At 32.1% G+C, this 17,438-nt stretch overlaps 1 protein-coding gene across 3 annotated transcripts; it reads right to left on the minus strand.

Annotated features, from left to right (window-relative positions):
* Positions 1-210: 210 nt before the first annotated feature.
* LOC111702995 (adhesion G-protein coupled receptor D1) lies at positions 211-15,276 on the minus strand. Of its 3 annotated transcripts, XM_023474830.1 has the most exons (16): positions 15,108-15,276; positions 15,011-15,047; positions 14,839-14,929; positions 13,856-13,930; positions 12,590-12,660; positions 12,001-12,136; positions 11,714-11,783; positions 10,354-10,531; positions 9,374-9,449; positions 8,512-8,603; positions 6,278-6,402; positions 5,501-5,545; positions 3,982-4,109; positions 3,206-3,277; positions 2,324-2,410; positions 211-515 (listed from the first exon to the last, which is right to left on the minus strand). In XM_023474830.1, exons 1-16 carry the CDS (start codon positions 15,217-15,219, stop codon positions 459-461), a joined length of 1,452 nt encoding a protein of 483 aa, XP_023330598.1. In that variant the 5' UTR covers positions 15,220-15,276; the 3' UTR covers positions 211-458. The 3 variants fall into 3 exon arrangements, with proteins under 3 accessions (XP_023330598.1, XP_023330599.1, XP_023330600.1); XM_023474831.1 differs by lacking the exons at positions 14,839-14,929; positions 15,011-15,047; positions 15,108-15,276 and adding an exon at positions 14,294-14,300; XM_023474832.1 differs by lacking the exons at positions 14,839-14,929; positions 15,011-15,047; positions 15,108-15,276 and adding an exon at positions 14,094-14,287.
* Positions 15,277-17,438: the final 2,162 nt, after the last annotated feature.

The following is a 17,438-nucleotide window of genomic DNA, read 5'->3' on the forward strand; positions in this document are numbered from 1 at the left end:
AACTTGAATCTAAAAGTCTTTTTTCTATTTCAGAGTTTTCTGGTTCTCCCTTTTCTAAAATACAAAGGTAAGAATTTCGGGACAACTTTTTTACAATTAATTTACTCTACCTTTTACAAAACAAGGATAAAAAGTTGTTCCTTGAAAATTTCCCAACATCACTTTTCACTTAGAGAGAGACATTTAGTTTACTTTTGTTGACACAACAAATAATGAACACCGTTCTTTATAAATACTTTATTTGTTAAATAAAAGCAACGCGAGAATATTTTTATAACATTTTACACATTTATTTATTTTCAAGATCACACAAGAACCTAGGGTTGTCTGCCTGCCCTACGATAAAAATAAACTTTCATAATAACCAAAAACAATCTTGTTCTGATAAAACTAATTTGAAAACAAAATCTTTATAATCGTGATATTTAAACTTTGTATATAAAGTATCACTTGTCATTTTAGTATTTTTCCTTCTTAATTATTGTTTTGTAGGCTTTCACTAGTTTTGCTCGAACCTGAAAAAGTTTGTTTAATTTATTTTTTAAAAACACATTAAAATTACTCCAATAATCCTATAATCCCCTACCCCCTGTACTGTACTCCTAACTTCAGTATCCCTACTCCCATACTCCTGTATCCCTACTCCTATTCTCCTGTATCCCTACTCCTATACTCCTATATCCCTACTCCTATTCTCCTGTATCCCTACTCCTATACTCGATCCTATATCCCTACTCTTTAACTCCTGTATCCCTACTCCTAAACTACTATATCCCTACTCCTAAACTCCTGTATCCCTACTCATATACTCCTGTATCCCTACTCTTATACTCCTATATCCCTACTCCTATACTCCTGTATCTCTACTCATATACTCCTGTATCCCTACTCCTACTCCTGTATCTCTACTCATTTACTCTTGTATCTCTACTCATATACTCCTGTATCAATATTCATATACTCCTGTATCCCTACTCATATACTCCTGTATCCCTACTCATATACTCCTGTATCCCTACTCATATACTTCTGTGTCTCTACTCATATACTCCTGTATCCCTACCCATATACTCCTGTATCTCTACTTATACACTCCTGTATCCCTACTCATATACTCCTGTATCCCTACTCATATACTCCTGTATCTCTACTCATATACTCCTGTATCCCTACTCATATACTCCTGTATCTCTACTCATATACTCCTGTATCCCTACTCATATACTCCTGAATCCCTACTTATATATTCCTGTATCCCTACTCATATACTCCTGTATCCCTACTCATATACTCCTGTATCTCTACTCATATACTCCTATATCTCTACTCATACACTCCTGTATCTCTATTCATATACTCCTGTATCCCTCTCATATACTCCTGTATCTCTACTCATATACTCCTGTATCCCTACTCATATACTTCTGTATCCCTACTCATATACTCCTGTATCTCTACTCATATACTGCTGTATCTCTACTCATATACTCCTGTATCCCTACTCCTATACTCCTATATCCCTACTCATATACTCCTGTATCCCTACTCATATACTCCTGTATCTCTACTCATATACTCCTGTATCCCTACTTATATACTCCTGTATCCCTCTACTATTCTCCTTTATATACTCGTGCATCCCCACTCCTAGAATTCTGTATCCTGTATCCCTACTCATATACTCCTGTATCCCTACTCATATACTCCTGTATCTCTACTCATATACTCCTGTTTCTCTACTCATATACTGCTGTATCTCTACTCATATACTCCTGTATCCCTACTTATATACTCCTGTATCTCTACTCATATACTGCTGTATCTCTACTCATATACTCCTTATCTCTACTCATATACTCCTGTATCTCTACTCATATACTCCTTTATATCTACTCATTTACTCCTGTATCCCTACTCATATACTCCTGTATATCTACTCATATACTCCTGTATCCCTACTCATATACTCCTGTATCTCTACTCATATACTCCTATATCTCTACTCATACACTCCTGTATCTCTATTTATATACTCCTGTATCCCTACTCATATACTCCTGTATCTCTACTCATATACTCCTGTATCTCTACTCATATACTCCTGTATCTCTACTCATATACTCCTGTATCCCTACTCATATACTCCTGTATCCCTACTACTATTCTCCTTTATATACTCGTGCATCCCCACTCCTAGAATTCTGTATCCCTGTATTCCTTACTCCTATACTCCTGAATCCTTATTCTTCTACTCCTGTATCCCTACTCCTATACTCCTGCATCCATGTATCCCCCATCTCTGTTCAGCATCCTGAATATTTACCGTTTCATTTCCTGTACAGTGGAAAAAGAAAATTGATCCTCCAAGAATTCCATTGATTAAAGTAAACGTTCCGTATAATCCAAAATTCTGAAATTTAAAGATTTTGTTTTTTAAATTATAAAAATATATATTTTACATTTTAATAATGATGATTAAACGTAATTTAACTACGTTAGGGGTATAAACTAATACAACTTTTACAATTATTATACATAGGAAAATTTAAATCATTGAATCTCTACTTAAAAAGTTCAACTCAAGTATCAAATACTGTTATTAATTATGATTGAATACATTATCGTAAATAATAAGATTGGGCTAAAACCTTTGAAATCACAATTTCGGCAATTTATTTAAAGGATAAGGATAAGATTTCAGAGAAGATTGTACGGAATTATTTATTTAAAGGATAAGGATAAGATTTCAGAGAAGATTGTACGGAATTATTTATTTAAAGGAAAAGGATAAGATTTCAGAGAAGATTGTACGGAATTTGTTTAGTTCATTTTCTTGTATTCAGGGTTCCTCGTTATAAGCCAAAACTGGTGTATTTCTGTGCTAATTAAATAATTTATTAAAATACGCAATTGAATGCAGAAAATTTAAAATTTAAAATTTAAATCGTCGTATTTTTATAGTTTTGGGTCGTCTTTAGCGTCTCATCCTTTGTGGGTAACCCTATATATTTAATCCCATTTAAGAAATAAAACGTACATCTTTCAACAATATTAAATTGTTGTCCTGTAAATTTTCATTTTCTTGTAAAATAACAGTTTTTTCTTTAAGATAACGATATAAATATAACATAAATAGTATTCTATCAGTGAAAAGCCAGTTAAGAATAAGTTAACAATCATTTTAAAAATAGTTATGAGCTGATACCTGTTCATACTCAGCCATAGTTCCGATGATGAATGAGAAGAGAACCATCGGCATTATTATTAGATTAGATCTCTAGAATATGATCAATGATCATTATTAGAATAGATTTCTAGATTATAATCATTGATTAATATCAAATTAGATCTCTAGAATAGGATCAATATAGATTAGATCTCTAGAATATAATCATTATTAAATTAAATCTCTAGAATATGATCAATATCAAATTAGATCTCTAGAATATGATCAATATTAAATTATTTTAGATCTGTGGAATGTGATCAATATTAGATTAGATCAGATCTCTAGAATATGATCAATATTAGATTATATCTTTAGAATATGCTCAATATTAGATTATATCTCTAGAATATGCTCAATAGATTGGAAAACTGGTTGAAAATTGAATTTTGAATTATTTAAAACTTTGTTCACGGAGCCTTAATTTTGAAAAATATGATGTGTAGATCGAAGACGATTTAAAAGTCGTCACTTCTCATGTTTAATTTTATAGATAAGAAAACGCTTTTAAAGTCAACGTTTGTTCCTAATTAGAATATCCCGAGAAAGGGCTGATTCATTTGGTGTACTGTCCCGCTTTGCCTTATACAGTCTGTATGTGTACTGTACAGCAATTGCTGAAGCTCCTTAAAAGTCGGCCCGGTACTTGAAATTAACCAGAGTTTAAAGTTGCCTAATAAACAATCTATCAATTTCTTTATTTATATGAAGCTACACTATACATACACTTTTTCTAAATAATTCCCTTTTCCAACCTGCATGATTTTAGCTGATGTTTGCTGCTTCTGATCTATGCCAGGCAGCTTCCTATAATCAGCAGCTCCGGCTGCTTCTATCAGGGTGAGAGTGAGGACAACCAGGGTTATTATTGGAACATATTGAGCTAAACATAATCAGATTTTTTAGTTAAAGGATGAGACTTCAAAGACGACTGTACTGAACTTATACTGACTATTATATCATATATTTGTGATACAACTCAACTGTAAACTTATTGTTTTCTTTGCCAAATAATTAAATAAGCCAATAAAAATGCTATATTCAGGATTCACGGCAAAAAAAACTTAATTTAATCTTGGAATTGTCATATCTTAAGAATTTTAAGTTGTGCTTTTTTGGGTAGCCCTGTGTAATTAATGATAAGAGTGAAATTACGGCAGGTTTAATAAAAAGCATGCAAGACATTGGTAGAAAACCACGGAGATTAAATTGAGCCATTTTTTCTTTCTGGGTCAACCACAAACAAATCGGTTCAACTAAGTCTTTGCATTTCATAAATGGATCAATATGAATTAAATCGGGTCACATGGAATCTTGAAAAAACTCGAAATCCTAAATATATTCTACATGCAGTTGTCCTCGTATATATCAATACAATAAAGACGACTCTATATATTAATTTTGATTACAATCAAGATTTCAAACAGCAGAAACGCTCTAGCATTTAAACAAAGAGAAGATGTCAATAAACATCTTCTTTAGTTTACTATTAAACGTCTACATTGAAAAATGCTTGTAAGGTATCAGAGCATTCTTAATAAAGAAACAGTCTTCATTGTATTGATGTAACCACCGACCACTGCATTTTATCAATTTTATTCATTTTATTCTATTTAATCTCATTAAAGAGTGTCATTTAATATCAAACACAATTTCTTTTACAGGATATCGTATAATTTAGAGGACAGTCACTTTAAATGTTTTCCCCATTCGCCAAGATTCCTTGGCGATTTTACACGTGATAATCTTTTATAGTGGATGCTTTTCTCCTTCGGTAAACGTGCTTTTAAATGTCGTCTTACTTCTTTACATTTTCGTGTCTTTTAAAGTGTTCTAACGGTACAGGGTGTCCCAAAAAACATGGGAATTCAATGACGAATTCGATATCGTCTGTATGAATAATTCTTTGATTTAGTATAGTTATACCTACTGAGAAAGCTGTAATCTGTAAGAGTTTCGTCTGCTATGTTTACATTTTGTTTGTTTATGTTTTGACTGCAACCGGTTGTACTTAGTAAAACAAGAAAATTACAGTATACAAACAGAGTAAACTTGTCCATATTCACTGTTCATCTTGCGGAGACATTATAGACACATCTTTTCAGTCTTTTACCCTTTTCATTAAATAAACTCGAGCAGACATAATATTAATATTACGGCTTTTGAAATTAGGTATTACAATGCTAATTCATAACAAAGACGATATCGAATTCGTCACTGAATTCCCATGTTTTTTGGGACACCCTGTATGAAAACAAAATCATTCCAACTTACCAATCATGAGTGGTGTGTCCATCTGTAGCCAACAATGATATTCGCCTTAACATGAATTCATGTATTTTTATTGATATAACAATAATTAAAACGCAATCAAATTCGTTTTAGTTGTCTTCGAATTGGAGGAAAAAGACGAAGGTCTTAAAAATTTGAACAAAAACAACTAAAAATATCAGCTAGACTTGAATCCACTTTATTCTAGTCAGAGGCGTATTCAGCTCAGGAGGGGGGGGCTATTGGGACTAAGCCCCCCTGGACCAGTGAAATCTATTGATTTCAGGGGGTTTTCAGGCTCCAACGAGTGCTGAGCCCACTCCTAGAAAGAAAAAAATTTAAGCCCCCCTGGACAAATTCCTGAATACGCCCCTGACTCTGGTTATTACAATATACACGTGCTTTTTTCTTATTAAAACAGGTGGTTTAAAAATTTAAAAAGTGCGTCCGAAAAAAAGATGTTCACTTTCATTTTTAAAAATATTGACATGTGGCACATGAATTACTGTCATTGTTCAGGCCTATAAGGTCTTTTAAAATAAGTAAATTTTGGATCTAGATCTCAAAAATTAAAAGTTATATACTATTTTAGTCGTTTAACCGTCCTCTACCATACTCTATGCATGGAAAAGCTGTTAAGTTATTGATAAAAAACCACAAGGGAGGGGTTGTGGGGGTACCCCCCCCCATATAAATAGTGAAAGGATTAAAGGCTATTTGGGTTAATTTTTAATGTTTCAATTTTCAAGTCACAGTTCACCTAATAGATTCTATAAATACCTCCATAGTTCTTATATTGAAGCGAAACTACAATAAATGTAACCCCTATACCAGTTCCCCACCCGGTCAACACATTCTGTTTACGGGTCATCATACCGTCCTTCTTCACGACAAACGCCACCAAACTAAACAAAAAATTTAGGAATTGTTTTTTGTTTGTTTTTGAAAAACTTCCATTGTATATTAAGTTATGAGACCCATACCAGTGTGAATTATAAAAATACGACAGAATGTATGACTTTAAATTGCCCAATGAGCAAAAAACAGCAATTGGAGCAGTGTACACAAAACCATTTACATTAATTCCAATTTCACAGTTATATGGGTTCCACTGTACAATGTACATAACCAGTATATGTGTGTAACAGTGTACTAAAATGTATTCCTGTAACCTATATGTATGTAACAGTTTAGTAAAATGTATTCCTTAACCTGTGTTAAATGTATTCTTGTAACCTGTATGTATGTAACAGTTTAGTAAAATGTATTCCTATAACCTTTATGTGTGTAACAGTTTAGTAAAATGTATTCCTTAACCTGTAATAATTTGGTTAAATGTATTCTTGTAACCTGTATGTATGTAACAGTTTAGTAAAATGTATTCCTGTAACCTTTATGTATGTAACAGTTTAGTAAAATGTATTCCTGTAACCTGTATGTATGTAATAGTTTAGTAAAATGTATTCCTGTGACCTTTATGTGTGTAACAGTTTAGTTAAATGTATTCCTTAACCGTAATTTGGTTAAATGTATGCCTGTAACCTATATGTAACAGTTTTTTGCAATGTATTAATGTAACCTGTATGTATGTAACATTTAAATCAAATGTATTCCTGTAACCTGTATATATGAAACAGTTTATTAATATGTATTCCTTTAACGTGTAACAGTTTAGAAAAATGTTTTCCTTAACCTGAATGTATGTAACAGTTTAGAAAAATGTATTCCTGTAACCTGTATGGTATGTGACAGTTTTGTAAAATGTATTCCTGTGACCTGTATGTATGTAACAGTTTAGTAAAATGTATTCCTGTAACCTGTATGTATGTAACAGTTTAGAAAAATGTATTCCTGCAACCTGTGTGTATGTAACAGTTTAGTAAATAGTATTCCTGCAACCTGTATTTATGTATAATTTTATTATAATGTATTCATGTAACCTGTATTTATGTATTATTTTATTATAATGTATTTCTGTAACCTGCATGTGTGTAACAGTTTATTATAATGTATTCCTGTAACCTGTATGCATGTATGTAACATTTTATTATAATGTATTCCTGTAACCTGTATGCATGTATGTAACATTATTATAATGTATTCCTGTAACCTGTATGCATGTATGTAACATTTTATTATAATGTATTCCTGTAACCTGTATGCATGTATGTATTATTTTATTATGATGTATTCCTGTAACCTGTATGCATTTATGTAACATTTTATTATAATGTATTCATGTAACCTGTATGCATGTATGTAACATTTTATTATAATGTATTCCTGTAACCTGCATGTATGTAACAGTTTATTAATGTATTCCTGTAACCTGTATGCATGTATGTATTATTTTATTATAATGTATTCCTGTAACCTGTATGCATGCATGTAACATTTTATTATAATGTATTCCTGTAACCTGTATGCATGTATGTATTTTATTATAATGTATTCCTGTAACCTGTATGTGTGTAACAGTTTATTATAATGTATTCTTGTAACCTGTATGGTATGTAACATTTTATTATAATGTATTCCTGTAACCTGTATGCATGTATGTAACATTTTATTATAATGTATTCCTGTAACCTGTATGTGTGTAACAGTTTATTAATGTATTCCTGTAACCTGTATGCATGTATGTATTATTTTATTATAATGTATTCCTGTAACCTGTATGCATGCATGTAACATTTTATTATAATGTATTCCTGTAACCTGTATGCATGTATGTAACAGTTTATTATAATGTATTCCTGTAACCTGTATGTGTGTAACAGTTTATTATAATGTATTCCTGTAACCTGTATGTGTGTAACAGTTTATTATAATGTATTCCTGTAACCTGTATGTATGTAACAGTTTATTATAATGTATTCCTGTAACCTGTATGTGTGTAACAGTTTATTATAATGTATTCTTGTAACCTGTATGGTATGTAACAGTTTATTATAATGTATTCCTTTAACCTGTATGCATGTATGTAACATTTTATTATAATGTATTCCTGTAACCTGTATGTGTGTAGAGCTTCTAGGAACATGAAGACGAATGTAGTTGTGTAGAACATGTGAATCAGAATAGAAATCATTCGACAAAACCAAATCTAATAAATTCCAAGAATAAACTATAAAATAGAACGTATACACTGGGAATGGGGACCCATAATCTGTGGAATAGGAAGGCAATTGTTTTACTGAACAATAAACTGCAATGTTTGCTTAAAATTAACATTAAAATCACGTAATATTGTTTAAATGTCGTCTTCCTATTCCATTGTATTATAGATGTTACTGTATTAAACAAGTTTTTATAGAATAAAATTGTTTTATTTGTAATCAATTGATTACTTTACTGTTGAATGATAATTTCGTAAGAAATTTTTATCATTTTTTTATGACAATCTCACAAATGTATAATTTGTCAATTTAAAGTTTAGAGCTTTGCGAAAAAATCTCTGCCTGTTCTCAAAACAGGCAGAGATTTTTTCGCTGGATAGAACGAATGAATTCCACTTTAATTTTTCATAATCAGCTACAAGGTGTTCCACGAAACATGACAGTAACAAGTAGACTTGAAGGTCGTCTTTGATCTTTTAATTAATTTGCGGAATTTATTCGTAAACCTAATAATGGTATTAACATTCTAGAGTTAATACTCAGAAGTTACCCTGGTCTTGGCATTTAAAAGTGTGGTCTGCCTTTTTTTTTGCTTTCGATATCACCGTAGCTAGATATGAAAAATTTCGCGCAGCTTTAGACAATTGTTTATTTAATTAATAACATTGAATTTTGAACGAAAGATCAAAGAAGACTTTCAATTCGTCTTGCTACAGTCAAGTTTCGTTAATTATACAACATGAATTAAAATATTTACCATAGAGTAATCCGCCGGTATAAGATAAACAAGATGAGCCATGATCAGAGATATCTCCATGTTCATTTGAATTACCCTGAGAAAACATAATGTTAAGCATTCTTCAAAATTTAGTGAATTTTTTTAAGTTTCTCACAGAATTCACATGGTTTCCAAGAAAGGATGAGACTTGATAATGACGACCACAAACACTTTTAAATATAACAATATATAGGTTAATTTTGGTCATCACTCATCTGTCTTTAATTTACTAGGTGGATATTAAACATTGCGAATGTATGAAAAAATATTCAAATAATCCGTATTTCGTACTGTCGTCTCTGAAGGTTTCATCTTTTCTGGGTAATTATTATTATCAATTTTTTTATCTTTTATTTTCTATCTAACAAAACAACATTTGATTGTCATTGCTTTTCATGCTTTTATATAACAAAAGTGTTAATTTCTTAACTTAACATTTTTTATTTATTTTAAGTTATAAAAGGTAAGGCTTTTAGATTCTCTTTTGATTGGCAAAAATGCATAGTATAAACAGTTTACCAGAACTTCGGAAACATCCAACAAATTTCTAAAATGTCGTCTTGAAAATTTTGCAATGGGTTTTAAACTATTATACCTAAATTTCAGTAATTGTTTAAACAAATGAATAGCCATGAAATTTGCAGAAACAATTTTGAAGAGCCCAATATAATTACAATCATAATACGAAATAAAATATCTGAAATACGCCATTATTAGCATGTTAAAAAACGACACTTTATAAGTTCTTTTAATATCTCTGGGCTAAACTGTATTGTTTCCAACAGTAATCGATGTCCTCTTCATATTTTTGCCTTTTCTTACAAAACAAGTTTGAGACAAACTCCCCTTCAGGTAAGACCACAAAGTGTTTAAAATAAACAAAGAATCATGAATTGTAAGATTTTAAAGTAAAGTAAGACATTTTGTTACTAAATTAGCAGTTGTTTTTGAAGACTTACCTGGCAGGATCAAATACTCTAAGAGCTGCAAACAGGGCCAGTGTGATTCCCACAAAAATGATGAGTATTGTGGACGCAGACTTGGACATCCCTGTACTCACGGTCTTTACAGCAGGAGCCATTGTAGGAATAGGTCGAGGGGTCGGGGTAGCTGGGGGTGGGTCAACACATTCAAGTCCTGTATACATACAGTTAGAACAGGAAATCTCTGGTATATGAAGACGACTTTTAGGCTCAAATTATGTCTATACACAGTCCAATAAACACGAAGCTCAGCGATTGTGCAGTGTAAACAGAGCCTGTTTCACTGAATAAGTAATTCTATAAGTTACTTTATAGCTATAGTACCAGGTACCTTGAGGTATCCAATCCGGGCTTACAAATGATTGGGAGCAATGAGTGTGATGTTTCCTGCCTGTTTTCAGTATATCAGAAGAATTCCTTAACTCTACTATTCTCAGGCTTAAGAAGCCCATAGGCAGCTGGAATCTTGTCAACCCTCTTCTCAATATGAATGAAGCCTGGATGGATGCATGTACTACCAGATTACAACCCCGGGTAGATCAATAAAAACCCAGACAACACCAAACTTTCGCAATAGAAAAATTCCGAGATTTGATCGTAACAACCCGATCATGTCCTGGGACAAATCTCTTATTTAAGTTACTAGTAAAGCTAGTTGCTTTAAAACAACATCAAATACACAGACACTTTAATTTCGTCTTCCTATTCCACAGTTTTCTAGTCCTCACTTCAGATAAACATGGGAACTGAGAGACGACTTGAATATCGTCTTTGATTTCTGATAATTGATAAATGACAGAATACAAATCAAGGAAAGACCGAAAGGCTTCTGAGCTTTCCAAGTTGTGGTTCACTTTCTTTGTATCTTTAAAATTGTCGAAGATATTAAACATTTGATCAGTTTGTGGATTTTTAATTAACTATAATCGGGGCCAATGTTCTAAAATCTCTGTCAATATTTCAGGTATAAAAATGGTAGACCACATTTTTGAAATCCCGACACTAGTAGTTTTCGGTGTTAAATGTTTATTGTGATGCTACAAACTATATCTTTACTAAATAATCCTTCAGTGAACGAAGACAATAAAGAAATTGTTATTTAATTCCTATGTATACTGGGACACCCTGTATTATAGTTATGTTAAAGACAGTGCAAAGATATCCAGAGAGTTTAAAAAATTCAAAACATTTTCTGACAATTAAAAGATATTTCAATAGTTAGCCTCCAACAAAATTCGATTTTTAAAATTTAAAAATAAATATGTAAAAAAAAAAAAGAGAACATGTTCACAATTAAAATATAAGATGGGTATCCTGAAAGCCTAGTATTCTATACCTGTATCAGAGAAGATCTTCCCCATCTGACATTCACAAACCGCTGCTGGATCCTCGTCTGTGCTCACATCCTTGCAGCAGAATTGTTAATCGACTAAATTTTTGTTTTGACTTTTAATAAAAATTCCAACATTTAAAAAAAAAAAATTCTGTTTCTTTTTAATGTTTCAAATTGCAATAATTCTAGCCTAAGAGAAAAAATAAAAAAAAGGAAACAAAAACAATCTTTTAAACACGCCATTTTTTTGGTTCGTTTTTCCGTGAGTGTCAAAATTTGAGAAAAAGTACCTTGCAGGCTCCAAAATCCATACATTCGTATCCTTCACAAGGGCTCGGGCACGTCTTTTTATTCCAGCTATTACAGTTCTTGGTGTGAGTAAAATACTGATCTCCTTCGCATTTAGACAGCGGACCATTTCTCACTCTGAATGTAAAAGACGATTTAGTAACTGTCGTCTTTACTTTGAAAATGCAGCGTGGAGTTTTTGCAACTGAAACAACTCTTCAACTGTTAAAGACCCGTTTTTTAAACATAAATTTTAGTTTCAAATTGCAGCATCTTTAGGGATATTTTGTTTCAGTCCAAGGAAGTTTTTGTATTGCAAAATCTACCTTAGTAATTTTTTTTACAATGAAACGTTTAGAATTACAAGATTGTTAAGATACAGGGTGTACCACATCATGTTATATCGTCAACCAGTCTAAATTACGATTTTCGGGACTAATCAGAAAATTTAAGAAAAAAGAATCATTTTGAAAAATTGAATAAGACTAATATAAGTATTAAGGTTTTATCATAGCGTTAAAACTTGGAGATAATCTAATATGATGTGGGACACTCTGTATAAAAAATATTATTTTAAAGAAAAATGGTTACTTTGCACATTGGGTGAATCTGATAACCATTCCTCGTCCACAGTTAGCACTGCATTCTGACCATGTAGACCACTGTAGTAAAAAAAAGAAACAATATTTTTTTAGAATCAAATTGTCAGGGTCCAAAAAGTCTATTGTTAAAAATAAATGAATAATTAGAAAATTAGAATCAATGAAATTTAAATGTGTAAATTTTATTACTTTTTAAACAGCTAGTTTTTACTAAAAAAAGACTTCAGATTTGCGGGATTTAGTGAAAATTGTTGCTTTTTAAAAATGAAACAGCTTTTTAAAAATGGATGTGATATTTAAAAATGTTTTCCCCCTGGTTTTAGACTAAAATACAAGGTTACCCACAAAGAATGAGACATCAGATTATGAGGCCGACATTAAAGTTTTTCCGTTCTGGATAAATATGGTTTCCAATCCTTTTCCAGGATCAGTAGTCTTTCAGAACCTTTCCTGCAGCTGTTACAGCTGGACTGTAAGCATAATTTCCTGCAGCTGTTACAGCTGGACTGTAAGCATAATTTCAAGTGACACACAAGACATGTCAATACGGCTTTGTCTGATTCACAACCCTTGAAAACTTTGTCTGATCAATAATGTGGAATATATTATCGTTTTTCTAGGCTTAAAAGTGTTAAATTCTGATAATTCATACGTTTTCCTACACTACAGATGCACAAGTCATATTTGTAGAGAACCCACAATTGAAAATTATAAGTTTTCGAAATCACAATCAAATAAATATATAAAATATATATATAAAATCAATATAAATCAATAACAAGTGCACCCTTGATCAGAAAAACCTTTCAAGGCACCATTGTAAGCGGACATTGCCATTTTCGCATGGAGGGTCACAATTAAAGTTACACAATAGCAGCTTTACGAACGGTATCGTAAGGCCTTTTCGAAACCAAATTGATCCAGAAAAATGGCAAGCCTGAGCCGGCGATTAAAAAATCGGAAAAATACGGCTCGATTCTAAGCTGTCGTTGGGCCTTTTTTGTTGCAGCTTGAGCTTTCGGATTCAAGCTGCATCTTATTTTCTACAGAGTTAAGTTAAAAAAACCGGTCGATTTTATTTTCATTGGGTCTAACTCCTTAAGTCGACCCGAAGATCATTCAACTGTACATCACGTGACACAAGCTGTCGTCAGATTTGGGTCGAAGATTGGGTCTTAAGGTCGGATTTTAGGAATTACGACTCGAGCCGAAGTTTTTAAATCACGGGCTCTGTTCACAAATCTGTAATATTAACCTGCATATCACAGGGCTCTTCGTTACAAGGAAAATACTGCTCTTTCTCCCCAGTACAATCCTTTCCATCCAATCCCTGAATATATTCAAATATATCATCAGTACAATCCTTTCCATCCAATCCCTAGATATATTCAAATATATCATCAGTACAATCCTTTCCATCCAATCCCTAGATATATTCAAATATATCATCAGTACACTCCTTTCCATCCAATCCCTTATAGTTAATGGTTTACCTGGGGTCTAGGGTTAGTACATGATTAGTAAATAGTTTACCTGGGGTCTAGGGTTAGTACATGATTAGCTAATAGTTTACCTGGGGTCTAGGGTTAGTACATGATTAGTTAATAGTTTACCTGGGGTCTAGGGTTAGTACATGATTAGTTAGTAGTTTACCTGGGGTCTAGGGTTAGTATATGATTAGTAAATAGTTTACCTGGGGTCTAGGGTTAGTACATGATTAGTTAATAGTTTACCTGGGGTCTTGGGTTAGTACATGATTAGTTAATAGTTTACATGGGGTCTAGGGTTAGTACATGATTAGTTAATAGTTTACCTGGGGTCTAGGGTTAGTACATGATTAGTTAGTAGTTTACCTGGGGTCTAGGATTAGTACATGATTAGTTAGTAGTTTACCTGGGGTCTAGGGTTAGTACATGATTAGTTAATAGTTTACCTGGGGTCTAGGGTTAGTACATGATTAGTTAATAGTTTACCTGGGGTCTAGGGTTAGTATATGATTAGTAAATAGTTTACCTGGGGTCTAGGGTTAGTACATGATTAGTTAGTAGTTTACCTGGTACATGATTAGTAAATAGTTTACCTGGGGTCTAGGGTTAGTACATGATTAGTAAATAGTTTACAGGGGTCTAGGGTTGGTACATGATTAGTAAATAGTTTACCTGGGGTCTAGGGTTAGTACATGATTAGTAAATAGTTTACAGGGGTCTAGGGTTAGTACATGATTAGTAAATAGTTTACCTGTGGTCTAGGGTTAGTACATGATCTAACTTTAGTTAACACCCCTCCTCCACACGAGGCATTACAGGAGGAGGACATAGTAGACCAGGGACTGAAAAATATATATTTACGATTTTATTAAATTTAGTCAAGATTTATTATATTTTTCTTAAGTTATTTTAGATAATTTTACCTCCAATTTCCATCGATGTTGATTATTACTCTATTTCCTACGAAAAAAAGGATAAAATAAATTAATTTTAAATCTAAAAAAAGCAGAAATAGTTTACCAAGAATGACAGGAAGGCAGAGAGTTAAGGATAGAAGAGTCCAGATACCAACCCAGGGTAGACAAGATACTGTCACACCCTGGTCAGGAGGGGTTGTCTTCCTTCTAACCATCTTCACTCACAGCTAGATCCTCCACCTAACATTCTTCTGCAAACATGCCTTCTTTATCTGATAATTATTTTTAAGGTCAAAATAACAATATTTATGTAAACAAAGAATGTAGCAAGAATGTAAGGCAAGGAAAGTCAATTGCGGTTGTGTATACTCTGTGTACATATTGAAACCAGTTCTCTCTGGGCGGAATTTGTAAACAATAATAGATGCATCAGTGTTCGTTTAGTATCCGAGGAGGTTAAAAGCATTAAATTTTGATAATTTTGATAATTCACATAATAATTTCCTATGACCAGAATATTTTATTGATTTTTTATGTGAATGATGGATCCCATGTCAGGCTTCGACATCCGTCTTGTGTTTACATTAGCGCCCAGAGACAGTACACTGCAGTACTAAAGATGTGTACACTTCTGAAATGACTTTCCTTGCCTTACATCCTTGGAATGTAGAGATTTTACGTAGAACGTAGACTTTACAAAAAAGGTAGACTTTGTTAAGAACGTCTACTTTACAAAGAACGTAGACTTTATGAAAAACGTAGAGTTTATGAAGAATGTAGACTTTATGAAGAATGTAGAATTTATGAACAAATGTAGACTTTACAAAGAATATATACTTTGTGAAGAGCATGGACTTTATGAAAAAAGTAGACTTTACAAAGAAGGTATACTTTGTAAAGAAGATGACTTTGCAAAAAACGTAGACTTTACAACGAATGTATACTTAGCGAAGAATGTACACTTGGCAAAAATCGTATATTTTGCAAATAACATATATTTAGCAAAAAACGTTTACTTTACAAAAACATATACTTAGCGAAAAAGGTATATTTTAAAAATTACGTATACTTACTATCTAGCGAAAAATGTATACCGTCTTGTCTAAAACATGTTATTTGTTCGGAATGAGTTGTCTAAACATTTCTTGTCTAAAAAATGTCTGGTCTAGCAAATTTCCTGTCAAAAAATGTCCTGTCTAAAAAATGACTTGTTTAAAAATGTCTTGTTTAAATAATGACTTGTCTTAAAATGTCTTGTCTAAAAAATGTCTGGTGTAACAAATCTCTTGTCAAAAAATGTCTTGTCTAAAAATGTCTTTCTAAAAAATTTTTGTCTATGAAATCTCTTGTCTATGAAATGTCTTCTTTGGAATGTCCTATGTATGAAATATCGTGACTAAAAACTTTCAGCGGCATTATCGCATTGTTCTTAACACAGGGTCGTCGTTAATGAGGTTATAATATTACAAATGCATTACTCATATACAAGGTGTCCCACGAAACATGAGAGTTGGTAAACAGTTTTGAATGTCTTCTTCCATTTACTGTTTTATATATTGAAGGCTTTTTGCAGTTTATTTCTTTAAAACTGTTTAAGTCATATATATATATATTTTACTGTGAAATCAATTTTGCTATAATTAACTGTCACATAAAAAATGGTATTAGTCTCTTTAGTATCAAACAACTTATCAAATTATGGAAGAAGACATTTTAAACTATTCAGCAACTGTCATGTTTCGGGGGACACCCTGTAGGTTATACTATATACAGATAAATCTACATTTATCATCTTCTTAAATTTAACTTCAAGTCACCTTTCATTCACAATTAGAACTATATTCATTAAACCTTTATCTCATTAATTTGTGTGAAAGGTATCGTCAATTTTATAGTTTAAAAACTGTTAAATTATAACAATTTATGCAATTGATATTCTGTAGCACACTAGCAAACCACAGACCACAATCTCTTTTTCAGATTTGAAAATAACTATTTATAAAGAGAAATCATGGTATTTAATTTTTTTAATCAGATCAGACAAAGCTTTGGCGAGGTTAACGATAGGAATCCACAAACTAAATTACAGCGCTAGTCTCTATACGTTAGGTAAATCTAATTAATCCAAAATAAAATGTACTGGAATAATGGGATTCACAAGGCCTGGATCATGCTATGCTTGGTTGCTAAGACTTGACTTTTCAACCTGTAACCCATTCACTCGACTTATTAACACAATTTATATTAATTCATTTTAGAAATATGTCTTCATATCATCTTAATATGATATTTATACACTCGAATAAAAATATTATTACTTTATTTTTAGAAAAGTATAAAATATGCTTTGTAAATTGTATGAATGGCCCTAAAGAGTAGAAAGGTTTGTTATTATCTCCTTGGACACTGTAGTTTTGACCACTCTGATTTCTGC

This window comes from Eurytemora carolleeae, unplaced genomic scaffold (assembly GCF_000591075.1).
Source record: "Eurytemora carolleeae unplaced genomic scaffold, Eaff_2.0 scaffold496, whole genome shotgun sequence".
Lineage (NCBI taxonomy): Eukaryota > Metazoa > Arthropoda > Copepoda > Calanoida > Temoridae > Eurytemora > Eurytemora carolleeae.

Coding starts and splice junctions, on each gene's coding strand:
- LOC111702995 (XM_023474830.1), bottom strand. CDS start 15,219: ATGGTTAGAAGGAAGACAACCCCTCCTGACCAGGGTGTGACAGTATCT. Junction 10,532..11,713: donor GAAGATCTTCTCTGATACAG/GTATAGAATACT, acceptor GTATGTATACAG/GACTTGAATGTGTTGACCCA. Junction 8,604..9,373: donor TACCGGCGGATTACTCTATG/GTAAATATTTTA, acceptor GGAATTTATTAG/ATTTGGTTTTGTCGAATGAT.